This window comes from Leishmania major, chromosome 29 (assembly GCF_000002725.2).
Source record: "Leishmania major strain Friedlin complete genome, chromosome 29".
NCBI classification, from domain to species: Eukaryota; Euglenozoa; class Kinetoplastea; order Trypanosomatida; family Trypanosomatidae; genus Leishmania; species Leishmania major.
The window spans coordinates 852,889-874,306 of record NC_007270.2 but is presented as its reverse complement, the minus strand read 5'-3'; the positions used below and the strand labels follow the sequence as shown (position 1 = coordinate 874,306).

The window sequence follows — 21,418 nt, the reverse complement described above, 5'->3', positions numbered from 1 at the left end:
CCTTCCACTCACCCCGCACGCGCTCGTAAAACAACAAGCCAGCTTTCCACAGTCGTGTGGGCGTTGGTCGAAGGAGGCGCGTGGCCCACGCCGTCGAAAACGGTTTGCTTTGCATTCACGTATACGCACAGAACCTTTTTACACGAACGGGGTGCACACCCATAAAAAACAAACAGCACGAGGACCTTAGCGAGAGCCACACGCCCATGGGCACAACGAAGAAGGCGAGATACACGTGCGCACACGCCTGGCACTACTCCGAGTGAGCAAAGCACCACCTATTTCTCTGATCTGGTTCCCGTCAACGGGACGACCACGGTCTCATGGCCCTACCCCCTCCTGTCTAGGGCTCTTCGTCGTCCGCGGCCCTCTCCACCCACCCCCCGATCTGCGCCTAGGGATACGGCGAGGTGAACAACAAAATCTCGTCGTTACGTCAACCCCCTCCCTCCTCTTCTCTGTGAGAAGTTTGCCAGCCATACGACGTCTCCTTTACAAAGCCAACGCACAAGGCCTCCCGGTCTGTTATTCAGCAGCGACTGGGGCTCTTTTCTGTTCTTCCAGCCGTGTGTCTTTGTGTGTGTGTGTGTGTGTGTGTGTGTGTGTGTGTGTGTGCCTGCCATGGCTGGAGGTGCCACTGGTGCAGCACACAGCAACTACCCACACACATTTTCAGCTGAGCTTATCCGTCATTGCGAGGATGGATGCATTCCACCCGAGGTGTTCGCTGACGCACGTACGTTGCTCGACGATGAACACCGTCGCCGCTATGTCCGTATCAATCCGAGATCCGAGGAACGGGTACTGGACGCTGGGGCGGAAGCCATTCTGCGGCTGGACGCACACTCGACGGCAGCACGGATGGGCACAAGCACGTTGCTGTCTCCTGAAGAACAGAGGATGGGCGCCACGCTGCACGCCTCGATGCGTGCAGGCCCCACAAAGGCACCCCCGACGGCCACCGATGAGGCTGTCGCTTCACAGCGTCGAAACCGCAACGCTCGCGACGACGCTCCGCGCGCCGGTGTGTTACGCCTCGGCCTCGCTGCGCTCACTGGCCTGCCCTTGAAGTCCGTCGAGCCGGTGGCGTGGCTGCCCTGCGGTGTGTTTGCCCTCCCGTGGTCGTACGCCATGGGCGGCAACCCTCTTTTTCTGGACGGGACGCTGCTTGCGATGGATGCGGCGTCGATAGCGGCGGTGGTGGCTCTGCATCCGCGCAAGGGGGATCGTGTTCTGGACCTTTGCTGTGCTCCTGGCATGAAACTGGGGCTTCTGGCGGATGCAGTGACGAGGGGGCACGCCGGTGCCGCCGGCGTGCCCCTCTCCGTGGCGTCGCCGTCCCTAGACGACGGCCTCGTTGTTGGCGTGGATGTGAATCTCTCTCGCCTATATATGACTCGATCCACACTCAAAAAACAGCAGCAGCAGCAGCAGCAGCAGCTGGGCGGCACCGCTGACACGCAGTCATCGCTTCCTGTGTGCTTGTTTGCCGGTGATGGGTGCCACTTCTCCATGGAAAGCGCGGCGGCAGCGCTCGATCTGACCGGATCGGCTGTGGATGCTGGCACAGGACTGACGAAGGTAGAGAGGCGGCGGCTTCAGCGTCAGCACAACGCGACCACGACAACCGTAGGATCGAAGCGAGGCCGTCTCGCTTCGGGGGCAGCTGCGTGTGTAGTCTCTCACGAGACGGATTCGAGTCCGCCGCCAACCGTAGTCTATGCCCCCGCCCACATGCGCGCCATTGTGGCTGCATGGCTGCACGAAAAAGCCTGCGACTCGCAAGCGGCTGACGCATTGACTACGTCACCGTCGCAACCGCAGCCGCAGCCGCTGCTTTTTGACCGCGTTCTTGTGGATGCAGAATGCTCGCACGACGGCTCTGTCGCCCACATGCAACTCGGTGCGCCGCATGCGAATACCGCTGATACAGTGCACAACTCCGCGCCTGGTGCGTGCTCGGCGTCCTCGGCCGTATCGACCATTCGGAAAGGCAGAGGCGTTGGTAACGAGTATCGCATGCATCACATGAACCTTGGCATCGCGGAGGGTGAAGTGAGGTCGCAGACAGAGAAGGCGCCATCAGCATCTTCGCAGCCCCTTGCAAGCTCTCATGCTGGGGGCGGCGAGCACAGCAAGCAAGACGCCCTCTCCCCTTCGGCCGCCTCTATCTTTGCTCTCCAGTCGAAGCTGCTAGACAATGGCTATCGTCAGCTTCGGCCAGGTGGGACACTTGTGTATGCGACCTGCTCCTACTCGTACGTGCAAAACGAGTATGTTGTGCACCGATTCCTGGAGCGCGCCAACGCGGTCAATGAGAAGGTGGATCAGGGCGACGTGCGCGGTCGTCCCACGGCCAATGAAGTCCCGAGACGGCCTACAGCCGTTTTGGTGCCAGCCTTCTCGTACGCGCACGAGGCCGGCGGGAAGAGTGTGCCTGGGGTTGCCAGCGACGACGCCGTCGCTGCTTGCGTGCAGATGGACAGCGAAGAGCAACGGCGTGACGTTCAGCGACTCCTGGATGCACACGTCTTCGACTATGGCACAGTGCAGAGAGGGCAGGACAGGTATGCTTATGTCGAAGGTGCCAACCACGGCGCCCCCTCTGCGGATGAGCGCGCCACCTTGGGGAGTCGTTTCTGGCCCCGCCTCTTTCGGTCCAGCTTTCTCTACGTGGCAAAGATATGGAAGAGGCCACCAGACGTTACTGTATCGGTTGAGGGCGGGAGTAGGGGTGTCGTCAGTGAGGAGTAAACGAGCTCGGCTTCAGAAGCCGCTGCTGTCGAAGCGATCAGTGCAACGTGGAGGGCGCCGCAATGGCCGCCGCGAGTACTTGTGCAACAAGAGCATTACAGGATGCGACGGGCCTATGCGTGAGTCTGTGCACTCTGTGGGTGAGTCCATCTCCTGCACGTTGGTGCCGCTGTCAGGTCTCGTCTATCTTTCGACGGAGCGCTTAGTTGATGAATACTTGCCGCTGCACTCGCAGCCACTGCTCTTACCTCGCCCTGCCGTCCGTTCTACCTCGCCCCTCTCCCGGTTGCGTTGCACGTGCCTTCCTTGCTTTGGCCTTCACGGCGTTGCTCAGCACCTCATATGCACGCGGCGATACACATTGAGCATACATTAGAACGTGTACGGGATGCCCGTCTCTCGCATCGCTGGCCGCTGCGTCGCCGTGCAGCGGCGATTCATGGGGCTGTCCGCGCTGTCTCCCTCCAACAGCAACTCAACGCTCGCCCACACCGCCCGATTCACGGGCACCGCCGAGGCGGATCGAGATCAAGCTTCCTCAATCTTGCCGAATGACGTGTGTGCGGACACATCCTTCGAGGGGTGCCGGGGGCGGGACAGCAGCGGCGGCAACGGCAGAGGCAACCGTTGCAACGGTATCCCAAAGCGAGGCGAAGAGACTGCGACTGGGCTGGAACGTCCTCAAGGGTGCTCCAAGGTGCATGTCTTCTCCAGGCCAGCACAGCAACTCAACGCCGCGCAACTGGCCCACTTTACTCATTTGAGAAGGCTGCTACGGCGTCTGTCCAGTCTTCGGCAAGCATCAAGCAATGCCGTGGAGGCAGCCTCCAGGGCTGCTGCAGCGCACCACCTGCTCTCCCGAGAAGGGGAAAGTGGTTCACAGTCGCCTCAAACTCGGACCTCGACGGCGCCAGTGGACTCGCCTCATAGCGAGCTGTTCGTCGTTAGTCGCGTGGTCGCTTCTCCCCACCACCATGTGCCTTCTGCAGAGAGGGGCGCCGCCGCCTGCGGGGACGAAGTCTTCACAGGGGTTAACCATGCGTTTCACAAGCGCGTCAACCCCACAGGGGCGACGCTGCGTGGAATCTTGAAGGGCTGTGCAGAGCAGAACGCGCTGGGCGCTGCGGCCGCCAGCGGCTGTATCTACGCCGACGTGGCAGACGTGTTTCTCCTGGCTGCTCGCTGTTCTCCAATGACGTCCTACCACGCACTGGAGTCGGGCCAAAAGACTGCTACGCCGGCATCAGCCACATGCAGCTCTTGTGCAACGGCCTGTAGCGATGCCGGCCCGGCTGCGGCGCAGGCCGTCGCCATTTTTCCCTGCCCGGAGTGCTGGCGTCATTTGTGCCACGTGGCGCGTGCGCGTCTTCAAGAAGAGCGCACGCCTCTGCGCTTGTTCGTCTACGCTGCCTCACCGGCTGTCACGGTGCACCTCTTCGCTGTAGCGCAGCAGCGCATAAAGCTGATGGAGGCTCCTGTGGACGTCTGCATTGTGTCAGGCTAGCCGCCGCTGCCCGCTTGCTCTTTCGCCCTCCCTTTTTTATTGTTGTCTCTGTGTGTTTGGGTGTGCCACATGGCGCAACAGTCTCCTTTGGCAATCACATGGCGCTTGCTCTTCACATTTTAACGTCGACATGGAGTTTGTGAAGGACATTGCCGAGTCGGATGCGACGCAGCAACCTGCAGAGCGACGCGCGTTTGTGGAATCTAGCCCACGGCAACAGGAGAGCTGAGGGGCCACCCTTGCAGAGAAAACGTCTCCCCCCTCCCCTCCCACCCCCACCGCAGCAGCCATGACCCGCTTGATCTTCTCTCGAAGTCTGTCTCGTCACGTACCCGTATGCGTCGGAGAATGTGTCCTCGCGTACGCGTCATCGTTGCCTGCGTTGCCTGTGTGTGCAGGGGAGGGGTACGCCGCGCCATATCTCATCCGCCTTCCTTTCCCTTCCTTTTCGTTCGAAAGCCCACAGGACACCAGCAGAGCTGCTCATACGGCCTGCGCGCAGCGACACGTACACCTACACACATAGCGACTTCAAGGCCGCGTCGTCCCAAAGCTCAGCGTCCCCAATGAGCGAGGCAAATTTTGAAACGCCACCGTCTTACACGAACTGGGGGCTTGTGCTTGACGGCGATGTGCAACAAGATACCGTCAGCCGCGGCGGCTACTGCACAGCACAGCAGTTGCGCTTTCGGCGAACTCCACGACTGTCTGACCGAGCTGGATCTGCCACGTCTACCGCCGCAGCAGTGGCCATCCGTCAGGCAAACAGCAGCAACAGCGGCCACCCCTACCCTGGCAGTGTCGCAGTTCTCGACGACTGGGAGCGCTCTGCCGTGGACCTGTACCGAGAGATTCGCCGCCACCGAAGCGAAAGACCGCAACAGGCGCGCAACGGCGCCAAGCTGCGTGACAGTACGCAGGCGGGGCGCCCTCTTCATACCTCGGAGGGCTCCTCGCCGTCTCCGTACGCTGCGTTGATGGGGACGGCATTTCCACAGCTGCTTGGCGGGCCGTTTGCGCCTCCGGTGCCGGCGCCCGCTGACCTGGCAGGTGACAGTACGGCAGGCACGCCCCAGTTGACTTCATCCTCTCCATTACTGCTGCAGTATTTTCTCTCCATTGGGTATCCGCTGCGCCTCCCTTACAATACGGAGTCGGCCGCCGCTTCGCATTCTGTTGCTCTTGTCGCCGTCGCACAGGAGACAGTCGCGTGGTTCGAGGACAGCGGCGTGGCGGTGGAGAACACGGCACCAAGTAGGATTGCCGCGCCGCTGCACCGCTTCAGCGTCCGCCTCCTCCCTGATGTCGTGCAGCAGATGGTCTCAGCGCACCGGATGATGCCGGCGACCGCGGCGGCGTGGCTGCTGCGCGTGTATGTCGGCCTTCTGACGCCGTGGGAGGCAAAGGAGTACAGCATCCAGGCTGAAATAATGGCGGACCACGGCTGTGAGAACGGCACACTCGATCCCGGGATGCCGCCCGCGTTCTGCATGGAAGGTGTCTGGCGCTGGGCCAACGCCATGTGCACGGCGGTGTACCATCTACAGACTAGCACCCACCCTGAGAGCGAGACGAGCCTCCACGAAAGCGAGAAGCGGTCCTCCGACGCTGTGAGCAGCAGCGGAAGTGATAAAACCGCGCCTCTGCAAAGAATGCAGTCGCTTGCAAGTGAGCGTCGCACTGAAGACGTTGGATGGAGGCTCTTCGCCCTCACCGTCCTTCAGAAAACCACCACGCTCATTCTGCGCGGCTGCTTCACCACGTCAACGGGCGACGCAACCAATGCGTCACAAGACTCCACCAGCGCCGAGATAAAAGAGGAGCGGGACGCTCGAGGTGGACTGAAACAAGACGCCGTGGGCGCGCAATCATGGTCGCCACAGGCATCAGAGACCGTAATGCCACCGGTGCCCACCACCCGCGTTGTTGTGGAAGGACTGGTGTGTTTCGCGCTCCTTGTGCGACTTCACGAGCGATTCCCCAAACGCGGGGAGATGCGGCATGATGCCGGAGGTGTGCACGCCCGCACCGCTGCCACCCACGTCGCGGACGCGGCGCAGCTTATGGTCGAGAAACACTGGGAGGGGCACGCACAGCTGGCGGTGCAGCAGCTGCCACACCTTCCTCCACACTACCATCATCTTGTGCACATGATGGACTTTGTGCTCACCAACTGAGGATATATCTGAGCCGGCGCGCAAGACAGGGGAGGGGCTTAGCGAGCGGCGCTGTTTTCTTTTGTGCCGGAAGGGAGGGGAGATACACATGATCGTCGGCTTCCCTCGTCGTGCCTCTCTTCCCCCTCCCGTCTCCTAGCCTCAACGCTGCATGTTGCGGTCGTCTTCCCTTCTTCCCAGTTTTACAGCCGAGTTCGGTCCCCACCACCACCACCACCACCCATTCCCTCTAACATCCGCTACTTCGCTTTCTGTTGTTTTTCCTGCTCTTCTCTCTCCCTCAGTTACTCGACACCTCGTCGCATCGAGTCGTCATGGAGGCATCCACGGCGCAACACATGTGCTGCAGCACGCGACACAGATAAAACAAGCAAGCGCGGGAAATGTCCAAAGACAGCGATGCCCCGGCTCTTTGTCTCGCTTGTGCCGCCCATCGGCTGTTACCTCACGACCGCGCCATGACGTTTTGTGTGCGTTACGCTGTGCGCTGGCGCAGCGTTGCGTTTCTCCTGCGGTGAGCATCGTTCCTCTCTCCTTCTCCGCCCTCGCCTCTGTTATTCTCTCTGCTTCTGTCCCCGTCTTTTCATGCGTTGCTACTCGTACCGTGTGGTGCCGCGTTGGTCCAGTGGGTGCACTGCGCATGCCGTCGCCCACCTTTCTCTCTCCTCTCCTCCCCCTCGTCCTCACGCTGTTTGCACGAACGTGTGATTTAGGAGAGCGTCTCGTATGGTATGTAAACGCGAAGGCGTGCATCTCTCTCTCTCTCTCTGCTCACATCCACTTCGCGCAGCAGGGGAAGGGGCAGCGCACAAAGCAGGGGCTCTTGAACACGCACGCGCCAAGTAGCGCCATCCGATACAACTCAAAACGCAGACAGCCACACGTGGCTGTCTGCTCGCCACGTGGCACAGTGCTGTTTCTCTTTATCCGTCCACGGCCTCAACTTCACGTCGCTGTGTCGTGTACTCCAGCAGTCTCTTGCAAGCGCCTCTCTCTCCTCTGCACTCGCCGATCTGTTGACACGTGCGCTCGTACTGCCTTCGTTATCGCGTGGGTGACGGGTTGTACGTGTGTGCGTGTGGGACGTCCCCATCTCTGTATTGCCCTTCCCCCGACGCCCGCCTCTCTCGCCTCACCCGGTCTGTCTCTGACCCTCTCTCCCTCTGTCAGACCGCCTTGGAGAGGGGAATCGGTACGAGGTAAAGGCACGAAGAGTCTACACCCCGCCAGGCACTTTATGTATATGTTTGTGTGTGTGTGTGTGTGTGTGTGTGTGTTCGGTTTCCTGTGACCCTCCCACGCACACGCGCACACATATGTGTCTGTGTGCGCCATCATTCGCTCAAAGCCACTTCGCTCTCCTTTCCCGGACTTTTCTTTGAGCCCCTGTGACTCCGTCGCACCGTCTGCGCGGCCTCCCTCTCCCCACGCACACGCGCACCGCTTCTGCCGTGTTTTCTTGACTCGCGTGGCACTTTGCTCACATCCACCGCCACGTTGCCCTGCCCCGCTTTCCCACACTCGTTTATTTTTTTTTTATTATTATTATTCTTTGTTTTTATTTGTTTTTGTTTCGTCGTTGCCGTCGTCGTCTGCTTACTTTCTCGGCTGCCGTCTTCCCTCGCTGCAGTGGGGCCCTCACAATGCACGCATCGCCGAGGAGCGCACAGCGTGGTAGGTCACCGACAGGGGTGGTGGCGGCCACGGAGGGGGCAACGCAGCTACACACAGCGCGACTGCTGGGCCGCAGCAACAAGCTTCTGCATGCAAGCCGGGCCTTCTCGGCGTGGGCGGCCGCCATCCGACAACGCAGACTGCAGATGCACTTGAAGCGGTGCTCCACGATGCTGAAGCACAACTCCCTTCGCCAGGAGTACACTCGGTGTTTCATGCGGTGGCTCGCCTTTACCCAAATGCGAACTTCCGAGAATGTGCGATCGGCCATGTGCCTGCGTCAAGACGTGCCGCTGCGGTCCAAGGCAGACTTCCTCGCTCTGGCACGTCGGTACTTCGCCAAGTGGCGCGCCCATGTGCGGGAGCGCAAGCAGCGCACCGTCACCAACGTAGAACTGCTCGAGGCGCTCAACAAGGAGCGACTGCGCAACCGCACGCTACTCAGGTGGTGGCGTTTCCACAACATGCAGACAAGAAAGCACCGCGCCGCCGACATCACCGAGCTGGCAGATGCAAATCTGAAGCTGCAGCAGGAGTTACAGAAAGCCGTGCGTGAGACGAAGGGCTTACGTGATCAGCTCCATGCGGCTCTTCAGCAGCAGTCAGGGCTGCAGAATGACCTGGAGGTCAGCCGCGGCGACATCGGCGCCTCGGAGCAGCAGCGCCAAAGGGAGGTCAACGAACTGCGCGAGGCGATGCAGCAAGCGGTGAAGCTACTGGAGGGTCCGTCGAGTCTACGTTTGCGCTCGCTGCACAAGTATAGCATCGTTGCAGCAAACCCTTGCATCCCGTCAGATGCCTCAAAGCCACCACCGCCACAGCCGCCGTCTTCTGAAACCCTGCTGAAGAGCGCCCGCCAGTCGAAGGACACTGCCGAGGCCCTGCTGCAGGCCGTGGGCGACACCCTCGTATCCCTTTCATTGATAGCAAAAATGCCTACGCCGCCCGCATCGTTCGAGGAGTGTGCTGCGCACCTGCACGAGCGACTCAGCGAAGAGATGGAGGCCACCACCATTAAGGCGCAGCGCGATGAGCTTGCCTCGGCAGCGCAGACGGCGCGTGCCACTCTGGCAGCGGTATCATCGCTGCTGCAAGTGGTCTCCCCAGCCGATTCCGACTGGGAGTCGAGCCGCGGGCCGTCGCTAACGACCTCGCGCGTGGGAGACGGGCCCAGCAAGCCGGACCCTCAGTCTGCGTTTCGCAGCATGGGCGGCGGTCGGCGCTCCGGCGCAGCGGTTGTGACCTTTGCCCGATCCTCATCCGAGGCCCCGGTGGTGAGAAAGGCGACATCACCATCGACTCGCCCTCCAGCCTCCCCGGCGGATGCAACCTTCGACTACCAGAAACTGCCGCGGCTACTTGTAGAGGACGCCAAGGCTGCAGTCGGCGCCATTCAGGCGATGCGCCAGGACGGCGAGCGATCCGCGGACGAGGTGGCGAACTTACAGGGTGCTGCGCTCCGCGCCCTCGACGCGTTCGGCGGCCGCGGTGCTACGAGCACCAACTTCATGGCGAAGCCGCAGGAGTCGGTTAAAGAGCGCGCCAGTCGATCAGCCAACATCGCCGACTCGCTGCGTACCCTCTGCGAAAACGTGGACGCGGTACTGGTGCAGACATCGCTGTGGTCCGGCAAAGGCGCGTCGGAGAAGGTTAGCGTGGCACTGGAGCGGCTGTGGCACCGCACCCAAGATCTAGAAGCCACCCGTGCCGACGACCTGCAGCATATCGCGCAGTATGCTGCGGTGGTGCACACCTCAGTCGCCATTCTGCGACCCCCTCCTGCCACACCGCCGTCGACCATGAGTCAGAGGACTGCAGCTCTGTTGGCGCGAAGGCAGCACAGGGCGCCGCCGGACGACGCCGTGGCTACCCCTGAGCAGGTCGAGGTAGCACGCTGTAGCGCGGGGCAGTTGGCGACCAAGGGCGATCGAAAGCCCACAGAGCTCATAGAGCTGTGCTTGCAAGCTCAGCAACGAGCAGCGGCGGCGCCGTCGAGTGTGCCGACGAATGAGTTCGACGGGCTGGCGAAGAGTGCTCGCGAAATCATAGAAGTCGCCATAGGCAAGAGCCGTTGTGGAGAAAACGGAGTGTTTTTTTCTGCGGCACACAGGAGCCGCCCTGACACATCTACGGTTGCACCGGAGACATCCAACTTAGAAGTAGGAGGAGCCGAGGCGTCACGCAGCGGTTCCATACACCCTTCAACCGCCGAGGCGGTGGCAAGAGCCTTGACGGCTGCGGCGGCGGTAGCCGCAGAGACGCTTCGGGGCTCTGAAAGGGTTGTCGATAACTCTCTGGTCGACGCTATTGTGCGGGCGCGGGCGCAGGTGCGCCAACTTCAAGAGCAACTGAAGGCCCTCGCTGTGTCGGAGCTGCAAAACGAAGAGGCGAAGAAGCGGCTGCAGGCAGAGCTGAAGGAGACGGCGACACGCGCCAAAGCCAGCGAGAGAGCTCTAAAGAAGCATCTCGATGACCTCGGCAAGGGCCGCAGCGTCGCCGAGAAGGATCTGCAGAGGCAACTGAGAGAACTGCAGCGAGAGGCAGCGCAGAGCGCGCACGACTGCAGGCATCTCGAGAAGGAGCGAAAGGAGCTGGAGGAAGACAACAAGGCGAAGGAGGTCGCACTGCAATCACAGGCAGAGGCAACGAGGATGTTGCGCGAGGAAGTGGAGAGCCTGCGAAGGCAGCTGGCCGCAGCTACGTCGGAGAATTCGTTGAGTGACGAAAGGAGAGAGGTGCTGCGTCGGCACCTCGACGACCTGCAGCGGCAACGGGCGGGTTATGACGCTGCCGTCGCGGAGCTGGAAGCCCAGCTTCGCTCCGTGCACGACGCTATCGAGACGGCCGCTGTTGCGCACCATGAGTTAACGAGGCAGCTGTCGGCTGTTGAAGAGGCGAATCGCAGAAACAATGCCATTAGTGTGTTCCTGCGCGATGTACTGCGGGACTGCTTGACGCGTCTGAATCACTTGACGCGTAATGTGGGTACTGCAGCAGCGCGGGAGCGGTCGCCGCAGATGTCGCTCACACTTCAGCAAGTACCCGACAGGCCGCCACCGACGCTGACCCGCGGCAGCGAACCATCCGAGTACGTGGAGTACTTGTTGCAACTAGACGGCAACGACGCGATGGGGAAGCTGCTGGTGCGGCAGCACCTGCGCGAGAACATGGCGGTGCAAAGGTTGCGGGAACTCAGTGTGGATGGAGGAGCAGCAGGCGCACCCCGTGCGGTGTCGGCAGCCACGTCTGTGGGTCACAGCGTCCGTTTCGACGGTGCCGATCCATCTACCTGGGAGGTTGTGGCGGAGCTGCACGATCGCCTTGTCCTCCTCTACGACCTCATTGCCCGTGTGGACAATAGCGCGGTGGAGCAGCGTGCGCGTATCGACAAACTCACAGTGGTGAAGAACCAGCTGACGGCAGACGTGCTGGAGGCGCTTGTGGAGCTGAAACCATGGTCGTCCGCTGCCGCGGCTGCTGCTCCCGAAGAACATCACTTGCCACCGAGCTCGTCCGAAGACGGCGCCGAAGCGTTGCCTGTCGACCGCGCCTTGCGGGCATCCTGTGCTGAAGTGGCGCAGGCGCTGGAGGAGATGGAAAAGGTGGCGGCTCTCACGCGACCGTTGATGGAGATGCGTTCTTCCGGATCGCCGCTCCGTCGCGCAAACGTTCAAGGACCGCTCGACATGCCGAGCACTGACGCAGCTGCGACGAAGCGACTGCTGTCGCTGGTGGCAGATGTGCAGGACATGGCAGACTGCTTGCGGCATCTGTCGGAGTCCGTCATACACGGCATCGTTGCCCTCGGGGGCACGCCCGATGAAGGTGAAATGCATATGTCGAACAGCATGGAGCGCCGAGACAGCTCGCGCTTGCCCATGGACGCCGCAGCGACGGGGAACACTGCAGTCAAGCGCCACACGCAGGCTGGGCGTGTAGACAGTCGCGTGCTCGCCACCCGTCTGGAGGCGATATGCAAGGAGACGGGCACATCAGCCCAGGAGCTGAAGCAGCTGCTGGGCGTTGGGGATGGTGCCAGCGACGCTTCCTGCGAAAGCTCCATCAAGGGGGTCGGCAAGCCGCTGAAGCTGAGTGATGTGCTGCCGCTCATTCGTGCCAAGATGCAGGAGCTGCAAGAGGTGAAGCAGGAGTCGGAGCGGATACTGATCGGACTGAACCACACCTTCAGCGATGACGACTCGCTCTCCACCACGTCCTCAACCCAGCGCTCGCTGAAGCGGAAGCAAAAGCCGTTACCTGCCCTTCAGTGCACCCCGGAGAAGGGCCTACGTCTCATGCAGCAGGAAATGAAGGGCCGCAAGAAGAAGACGTCGCGGCGCCCTGGTGATTCCGCCAGTGTGCTACAGGAGACCATGGCCACGGTGCGGGAGCGCATCGGCGACTTGCAAAACCTTCGTTTTACGTGTTGCGGAATCCTGCAAGTTCTGGAGGGCCGCCTTGTGAAGGGCAACGAGGCAGAGAAGCCGCCCAAGTACGGGGAGGCGCTGATGGCTTTGCTGACCACACAGATCGTGGATCTCAAGCAGGTGTTGCCAGAGACGGAGGAGGCCCTCAAGGGCTACCGCAGCACTCTGCTCAACGTCACCGTCGGCACGCGACTGCATATGCTGTGCGGCGTAGTTCGCTCTCTGAAGCTGGAGCGAGACTCGCTGAAAGAGGACCTGGCGCGCCGCAGTCTACAGAGCAATATGCTGCTGAGCAATTTCCGCGAAGAGGCGAAGGTGCTTCGTGCGATGATTGCTCGTCGTGAGGAAGAGCAGGTGCGCCTCGCGAGCGAAATGGCCAGCGCGTCTGGCGAGGCCGATGCTCAGAAGCGTAACGTGGCGCAGCTGACGGCGAAGCTGGCATCGCTTGAGCATGAGCGTAACGTGCTGTGCGACGCGCTCGTACACACCCTGCGCAGCTTGCCCGGCACGCCATACCGGCGCGTCCCTCTCGCTGCGATGCAGAGGAACCTGCTTGCTGCCTTGAAAGAGCAGGGAGAGCTGCTGACGGCGTATGTGGAAGCAGCCCTTCAGCGTGCCAACGCACATCAGCAGCACCTGCAAGACATCCTTCACGGCTCCCTCGGCGAACTGCGCTGCGACATGGCAGCACTGCGCGCGCAGGTGACGAACAGCTGGGACCTCTACGGCCGACACATGGCCAGCGGAGCGGTGCAGCAGCTCGTGGAGACGACAGAGGTGCTGACGCTGGAAAACAGCATGTTGCGTCCACGCGCAATCGAGCGGGAGCAGCTGAAGCTCGAGAAGGCGGAGTTGGAGGCCGCGCTGGTGGATGCGAAAGCGGCTCGTGTGGATGTCTTGGCTCGTCTGGAGCACGCCGAGGATGAGAACACGCAGCTTCGGAGAGCAGTGCGGGACGCGCAGATAGCGCAGGCACTCACCAACCGCGATGACAACGACCAGGTTGACGATAGAGGCAACCGAAGTGGTGGAAAGGTGCTAAGTACGCACTCGGTGGACTGGGAGCGGCGCATGATCAACGGTGCCACAGAACTGACGATGGACATGATCCACTCGATGAGTGGCACGTCCATGTCATCTGTCTTCGGCTCCGTAGTGGAGGAGACGCTGCGCATTTACGCGGGCGTGCGACACGGTTTGCAAGTAATGATGGCAGCCTGCGAGGCGGCGCGCGGCAAGGATGAACGCCACGTGCGGATCGCGGTTGAGGAGCAACTGCAGGAGTTGCGAGAGCTGGCCGAATCCGCCGACTACCTGAGGTCGCGTCTACCAGTGCTGTTCCGTGTGCCGTATCAGTGAGGAGAAACCAAGAGAGGAAGCGTACAGTGGACAACGACGGGGAAGGAGAGCCCACCTCGGCTGATGCCTGAGGCCCGGCACGTGCGCCGTGCGCGTGCCGGACCGTGGTTCGAAAAAAAAAAATGGGTACGCGTTGCGTAATGTAGCGCGTGCCGTGTCGCCTGCATCTCTCTGTGCTGTACGCGTGGCTTTTGTTGGTTTCGCCGGCGGCGGCTGCACCCTCTGTGCGCATTTTCAGCTCTTCTTCTGCTTCCGTTCCCATGCCCACGTCGAACAAGGGGGGGGGCACGCCGTTGTCGCGCACACCGCTCCCCTCTACCCATGCATCGACCTGCTCGACTGCTAGCGCACTAGCACGACGCAAAACAAAACCAAAAGAACAAAGAAAAAGCCGCGAATGCGTCATCTGTCCAATACACGTGCGGAAGAGCAGGCGAACCCCCACCCCGAGCCGCCGCGAAAACGTATATGCGGATACGCATTGGCGGCCCATGCTAAGTCCTCCCCCCACCCCCCTTGCCTCGTCAACATCTCTCTGTCACTCGCCTCTTGCTCGTTATTTCTCTTCGACTCCTCCCACGTCTCGCTCTCCGCTGTCGGCCCCACCACCATCACCAGCACCGCCAGACCGTCTCCACATATAGATGTCCATCACGCACCCCTCTCCCTCCTCGCTTCGTTCCTGATGTTGTCTTGGCGGCGTGTTGCATATTCGCTCAAGAGCGCATCCTTCGTGCACACAAAACAGTCGACGAGAAGCCCGCATATATAGAAACCGATACACATGCACAAAGCATACGCTGGAGGCCCCATCGCACGTGGTCAGCAGCGCCATCACTCCTAATTTAGCGGCCGTTGCAGCTAGCGCATCGTTTCGACTCCACCGCAGCAGATGTCGAGGGCGCCGTCGAAGATGGGAGGGAGGGGAGCGGCTCTGGGCTCACTTGGTAGCGTTTGATCCTGCGCTCCTCAAGAGGGAGTCGCTGCTGCAAGTTACCCTGACGCATCGTCGGTGGTGGCGGCGGCAGGTGCCGATCACGCAGTTTGCCCACCTCGGGGTTATCACCGCCGAAGCGGTTGGCACCACGGCGGCGATCATGGTCGAACTGGAGAAGGCCGTGGAGGTGAAGCGTGAGGACGTTCTTGTGCTAACGGCACACATCCCGTGCGCGGGCCAGCCGAGTGCCAGCTCGCCTGGATGAAACCGAAGCCGGACCACCTCACCGCTTTGGCGGGCTCGCTCGACTTGGTGGTCGTAGGCGGCCACGATTGCGCGACGTTTGGCCGCTTGAATGTGCACAACTTTTGTGTTGGCGAGTCCACTGCGAGGGGGAGCCGGCGGCGATAGGGACGTGGAATGCGCCGTCTCCCACGCCGTATGCAGGCTCGAGATCGAGCACGTGAGGAAGGGCCTTGCTGCTCTGCAAGCCGCCCTCGACCTGCACTGTGAGCGCATGCTCACCAGGCAGGCCGTCTCACCCTGGCTAGGCGAGCGGCTGCCGACAGAGACGGAGCTAGCGCCGGACGTGTATGCGCACCCCCGACACTTGGTGTTGCTCGAAGTTTTCGATTACGCCTTCACAGATCCAGCGCGTTATTGCATTGGCCTCTCCCTCCACTTTCTGCTGATGCTCTGCCTGCGGCGGACAAAACAGTCATAGAAACCACCTACGTGTCGCACCCGGTTGCCATGCTGGAGGCCTTCCAGCACATGCCGCACAGGTGCCTCGCGGAGACGCAAGCCGATCTTCTTGCGGTAGTGTTCATGAAGCGTAAACGCCTCCGTGAAATACACGGCGACAGCAGCATCAGTAGCAACAAGCCCCGGCGGCAGCGCCGGCATCGGGACAGACACCGTCAACTACCGGCGATAGCGAGAGCTCGATGTCTGGGTCTGCCGCGATGACCTTGCTCGTCGCCGCCGCTCAGGTGTAGCCGCGGTCGCTTGCGACTGGGCTCTCCTGTTCCCTGCAGAGGATGCGAGGCGTTCGGCCAGAGGAGGTGGTAAGCTGCTGGCTCAAAGGCTACGAGTTTGGCGCTCACTACGTCGCCTTTGGTAGCGTCGAGGCATGGCAGCGTTCGGTGACGGGGTGCAGCAGGGGTAAGTGACGGCGACCGCAGCGCGGCTGCGATGTCGTTGCTGAGCGACCGGGCAGTCGTGGAGCACCAGCTGCAGCGGCAAGGAGGCGAAGTCCTGGCGAACCCGACTCGTATCAGGTCGCTGCTCATCGCCAAAAACGTGAGCAAGACGAAGTTGGCCCACTGGGTCCCGCTCCGTGAGAGCAAGCCGGTGTATGTGAGTGCCAAGTATGTATCTGCGGGCGTAGCACACCCTCAGTGGCTGGTGGACGGCGTAGAAGCAGTCGCGGTGCTGCTGTGGGCGCCGAGGCACATGCGCTACGGCAGCCGCTCCTGCAAGGCGAAGCTTACCCAGTTACTGGACACCGACGAAGATGCCCGGCACGACCCTCTGCATGGCGATGAGCCAACGCTGCTCCCTCTTCATTGCCGCGCGTGTCCACCAGAGGGAGGCACAAGGGCGTGCACCTTCAGATGCTGAGAGTAGTTCAGTGGTCGTCCTTGCGCGTCGAGCTCACGCTTGCCGGCACGAACTTGAGCTGGACGGTGTCTCTGGGCGGCCTGCGGCATCGAATATGCTCGCCGCTATTGCCCTGGCCAAGGGCAGTGCACAAACCCTCCTGAGTGGCAGTCACGAACGGCGGCCCATGTGTCCGCCTCGCCCACCTCACGTGCCGCATCTCTGCAAGAAGCAGCGGTGGTGTTTCTCGGCGCCAGTCCATGCTCCCCCGTGCTGTGGGCAGCGGAAACGGTGCGGCAGGTAACTGCCACGTGTGCGAGCGCGGAGGCCCCACCTTCATGGGTGACGCGCGAGCATGCGGTGGCGGGGATGCCGTGCCGCCACATGCCGTGCTTTGCCTCAGAGACAGTGCCCTCGTAGGCCAGACAGGTGTCATCTAACACCTGTGCACCGACGACAGAGTCACGCGGATGGCAGAGCAAGTGGTGCAAGCATGACCGTGCGCAGCGGAGTGCGATGCGTGCGTGACGATAGACGTGGCAGATGCAACAAGCGCTGTCGACGACAGCGTGCCGGTGGTGGTCAGCCGCGCACACGCGCTAACTGCAGTGCAGCGATGCGCAAGCGACGCAAGTTGATAGCATGGGAGGTCAAAGAGAAAGGGGCGGAAGTGTTGAAGCTCACCATGTCGAGCCATCCACCTGCGTATCTCCATTCCATCCCCTCCTTTCAGTGTGCACACATCACCGCCCTCGCGTTGCGCTGACCAATGGCGTGAGCGAATACGGAGAGAAAAGAGGACATATTACTCACCGAAAGAACGTGTCAAGACGGCGTCTGCTCAACGCTCACCGAGCAAGTGAACCAGGGCGTGATTAGCGAAGCGAGGCGCCGTCGAGGTACGCCGCTGACGTGTAAGAGAGGAAGTGCGCGCGCCCAGAGCGAGAGAGAGAAGGCCGAACGCGCATGCGTACGGCGTCGTGGTCGTTCGTTCGCCGCGCCCTCCTCTTCGCTTTGCCGTTGCGACACTGTCCTTCGCTTTCTTTCGTTTTTCGCTTTGTCTCTCTCGCACGCACACACGCAACCCTTCTCCATCCTTCTCTGATCGACCCATCACACCGGCGTGGCCGCTGCTCCTCGCTGCGTTCGCCACGACGTCTCTCTGGCATGCACACCACACTGCAGCCGTCACAGCATCAAAACTAGCGTCAACTGCACCTCTTCTCTTCCGTTTTCTTTAGCGTCTTGTGTTTCCCATCCACACTCCACTCTAGTAGTGTATGTCATGTCTCTGTGCGACCAGTGCGAGATCGGGTGCCGCCGTGTGGGCATCAAGGACATCGAGGACGCGTCCGCTGTCAACGCAGACTTCCACTTCTCCGCCATCTTCCAGCCCACCGACCCGCACCATCACCAAACCGAGTTCGCCAAGGTCGAGGGGAGCGAGAAGTACGTGGAGGAGGTGGAGGTGTTCGGGCGCCAGGCGCTGAAGGTGAACCCCGAGGCCCTCACTATTCTCGCCCACCGCGCCTTCTCGGATGTGCACCACTTCTTCCGAAAGGACCACCTGGAGGGTTGGCGCCGCGCCATCGAGGACCCCGAGGCCTCCGACAACGACCGCTACGTCGCCACGACGCTGCTGAAGAACGCCTGCATCGCGGCAGGTCGGGTGCTGCCGTCGTGCCAGGATACCGGCACGGCCATCGTGCTCGGCAAGCGTGGCGAGCTCTGCTGGACCGGGGGCGAGGATGAGAAGTACCTGTCCAAGGGTATATGGAACGCCTACAGGTACCACAACCTGCGTTACAGCCAGACGGCCGCGCTGGACATGTTCAAGGAGTGCAATACCGGTGACAATCTTCCCGCCCAGCTCGACCTGCTCGCGGTGCCCGGAAGCGACTACGAGTTCCTCTTCATTGCCAAGGGCGGCGGCTCGGCAAACAAGGCCTACCTGTACCAGGAAACCAAGGCGCTGCTGAACCCCAAATCGCTGCGCGCCTTCATCGAGGAGAAGCTCAAGACCCTCGGCACGGCTGCCTGCCCACCGTACCACATCGCCCTCGTCATCGGCGGCACGAGCGCGGAGATGACCATGAAGACGGTGAAGCTGGCCAGCTGCCGCTACTACGACTCGCTCCCGACCACCGGCGACAAGTACGGCCGCGCCTTTCGCGACCCTGAGTGGGAGAAGATCGTGATGGAGGTGGCGCAGAAGAGCGGAATTGGAGCGCAGTTTGGTGGCAAGTACTTCGCCCACCAGGCGCGCGTGATTCGGTTGCCCCGCCACGGTGCCTCCTGCCCAGTGGGCCTTGCGGTGTCTTGCAGCGCTGATCGCCAGATTCTTGCGCACATCAACAAGAGCGGCATCTACATTGAGCAGCTTGAGCAGAACCCGGCGCAGTACCTGCCCGACATCCCGGAAGTGCACCTGAGCACCACGAGCGTGAAAGTCGACCTGAAGCGCCCCATCGACAAAGTGCGCCAGCAGCTCAGCCAATACCCGGTCGGTACCCGTGTTATGCTTAACGGCACCCTCATCGTTGCCCGTGATATTGCCCACGCCAAGATCAAGGAGATGATGGATAACGGCGAGCCGCTGCCAGAGTACATGAAGACGTCGCCTATCTACTACGCCGGGCCCGCCAAGACGCCGGAGGGCTACGCCTCTGGTTCCTTTGGCCCGACGACGGCCGGCCGCATGGACTCCTACGTCGATCTCTTTCAGTCGCACGGCGGCAGCTACATCACGCTCGCCAAGGGCAACCGCAGCAAGCAGGTGACGGACGCGTGCAAGAAGCACGGTGGCTTCTACCTCGGCAGCATTGGCGGTCCAGCGGCCATACTCGCCAAGGACTCGATCAAGCAGGTAACATGCCTCGCCTTCCCGGAACTCGGCATGGAGGCGGTGTGGAAGATCGAGGTCGAGGACTTCCCCGCGTTCATTGTCGTCGATGACAAGGGAAACGACATGTACTCGAAGACGCTTGCGTGAGCACGCAACGCCTCCTTACACGGGCTCTGCCCCCGCGCCTTCGATCATAACTTCCCTCCCTCCCTCCCTCCTGCTACTCCGCCAATCACCTCACCTCTAACGTGTGTGCCCCGGCATAAAAAAAGAGTAATATCTCTGTTGCCGTCTCTTCCTTTTCTTGTCGTCATGATACCCTTTCTCACGTGTGGTGTCGGCGCTGCTGCCCGTCGTCTCTTTGTGTACGCGTATGGCGTCGGTAGACTGGTTTGTGGTCGCGTGTGGTGTACTTTCTGCCATACAGCACTCCAGAAGATGAGAATGCGGTCCGCCAGAGGTTGCCGCACATCGTCTGCGGCAACACCGCTACGACAGTCATACACACATACACAGAAGGGTACGAGGGCGGCGCCGTCTCATCAGACACTCACCATCACTAGTCGAGAGGCCGAACAGAGGCAGTTGGCGACGAAGAGGAAAGCGTTTCACCGTTCAAGCGGTAGTACCTCGAACGCGTAGCTGCTTACCCTCTTCTTCCCACTCACCCACCCACCCCCCTCCCCCGGCCTCTCTCCCTTTTTTGCCCTCATTTCTCATGGTTGTGCTCTTGCTTTGCTTGACTGCCGATGCTGTTCGATGACCTTTCACCGGGCCTCCTTCTCATCCTTGCCGCTGCCCTCGTGTTTTTTGCTATCTTTTTCTTTCGGTGGAGCAGACCGATTTTGTTTACTTGATGATTTTTTTGTTTGGAGGGGGGCCGTTGCACTGTTTTTCTTATGCTCTTCTCCCTGCTTCACCTGGCTTCAGCCACCGACGTGCTCTTGCGATGGTGTCCTCGTGACCTCCTTGTGAAGGTGCTGTGACACCAGTGGACGTTGCCGTTGCAGAGACGTACGAAATGAGGTGTGGGTCGGTGATAGCGTCTTGGCCAGGCGGAAAGTCGAAGGGCGCCTGACACAGCCCGTCTGCTCGTTCTCACTTTGTGTCTCTGTCTACCGGTGCCTCTCTCACTCTTCCTGTCGTCTGCCTTGTCGCTCGTTGGTTTTGTGGCTGCCGTCTAGAAGTGCGGATTTTCGGAGCATTCAGAAAACATGTGCCACGCGAACTCGATTCATGTAGGTATCTTTCTGTGATGGAGAGGGGAGTCGCTGTGTCACCCGTGCTGCCTTTGTAGCTCCGTTGGCTTGTAAGCGGCCGTGGCGCGTGCGTTTCGTGAGCGCACGTGCACGCAGCTTGTGGGAACCGTTGTGTATCTTCATAGGCGCACACACATAAACATGCGCCGTCGTGCTCTTTTACACGGCAGCCCACGGGTAAAGGGAAAGGGAGGGGAGGCCGTGCATCGCCACTAGCCCTGGCAAAGGCGACCTGCTGCCACGCCTGGGTGTGGAGGTTGAGCCGCAGAAGCGAGAGAGGGTGAGTGAGCGGGCTCAAAGCTGCTCCCTTTCTCACACACACTTCCCTCCACTGCTCCCTCTCCTTGACCGCCCGCTACCCCACCCACCCGACCACCACCACCGCCACCCCCATCCACCCCCCTCCCTCCCAAAAAAAAAAGGATGGGCGTGACTTCTTTCATGTCATCATATTAAGTGTGCATAGTGGAGCAAAGAGGAGAGAGGGAGTGAGGCACCGAGTGTGGCGCTGTGGATGCCGGGCGGTGGCCACCCACCACCCTCTCCTCCCTCCACTCCTCCGCCGTGCCTCCATGTGTTTGCCTGAGTCCCTGTGTGACCTGCGGCTCTCTCACTTCACATTCGCTCCTCTTTATGCCGTTTGCGTGTCTTCTTGTGTTCTCTTCTCCCACCATCCCACACACTCTCTCCAGTTCTTGTTCCTGCTTCAGAGCTGCACGCGCGCTCGCCGTACGAGGAAGACAAATGTGTGAGGGAGGAAGCAGAGGCGATCCGGTATTCCCGCACCCCCCCCCCTCGAACCGATGGCGGTCCATCGTTCATAGGCGCATGTGTGTGTGGGACCGCACGTACGCGTGTTGTGTATGTTGACCGCTTTTGG

At 61.1% G+C, this 21,418-nt stretch overlaps 6 protein-coding genes across 6 annotated transcripts; all 6 read left to right on the top strand.

Annotated features, from left to right (window-relative positions):
- Nucleotides 1-621: 621 nt before the first annotated feature.
- LMJF_29_2000 (conserved hypothetical protein) lies at nt 622-2,754 on the top strand (the record flags this gene model as incomplete). Its single annotated transcript, XM_003722235.1, has 1 exon — nt 622-2,754. One exon carries the CDS (start codon nt 622-624, stop codon nt 2,752-2,754), a length of 2,133 nt encoding a protein of 710 aa, XP_003722283.1.
- A 388-nt stretch (nt 2,755-3,142) lies between these two features.
- On the top strand, nt 3,143-4,258 carry LMJF_29_1995 (conserved hypothetical protein; the record flags this gene model as incomplete). The annotated part of the gene is made up of 1 exon (XM_003722234.1): nt 3,143-4,258. The coding sequence occupies one exon, from the start codon at nt 3,143-3,145 to the stop codon at nt 4,256-4,258; it is 1,116 nt and encodes a 371-aa protein (XP_003722282.1).
- Nucleotides 4,259-4,824: 566 nt separating this feature from the next.
- Nucleotides 4,825-6,435, top strand: LMJF_29_1990 (conserved hypothetical protein; the record flags this gene model as incomplete). Its single annotated transcript, XM_003722233.1, has 1 exon — nt 4,825-6,435. The coding sequence occupies one exon, from the start codon at nt 4,825-4,827 to the stop codon at nt 6,433-6,435; it is 1,611 nt and encodes a 536-aa protein (XP_003722281.1).
- A 1,643-nt stretch (nt 6,436-8,078) lies between these two features.
- On the top strand, nt 8,079-13,895 carry LMJF_29_1980 (conserved hypothetical protein; the record flags this gene model as incomplete). The annotated part of the gene is made up of 1 exon (XM_003722232.1): nt 8,079-13,895. The coding sequence occupies one exon, from the start codon at nt 8,079-8,081 to the stop codon at nt 13,893-13,895; it is 5,817 nt and encodes a 1,938-aa protein (XP_003722280.1).
- Nucleotides 13,896-16,026: 2,131 nt separating this feature from the next.
- On the top strand, nt 16,027-16,455 carry LMJF_29_1970 (hypothetical protein; the record flags this gene model as incomplete). Its single annotated transcript, XM_003722231.1, has 1 exon — nt 16,027-16,455. One exon carries the CDS (start codon nt 16,027-16,029, stop codon nt 16,453-16,455), a length of 429 nt encoding a protein of 142 aa, XP_003722279.1.
- Nucleotides 16,456-17,719: 1,264 nt separating this feature from the next.
- On the top strand, nt 17,720-19,426 carry LMJF_29_1960 (putative fumarate hydratase; the record flags this gene model as incomplete). The annotated part of the gene is made up of 1 exon (XM_003722230.1): nt 17,720-19,426. One exon carries the CDS (start codon nt 17,720-17,722, stop codon nt 19,424-19,426), a length of 1,707 nt encoding a protein of 568 aa, XP_003722278.1.
- Between the last annotated feature and the right edge of the window lie 1,992 nt (nt 19,427-21,418).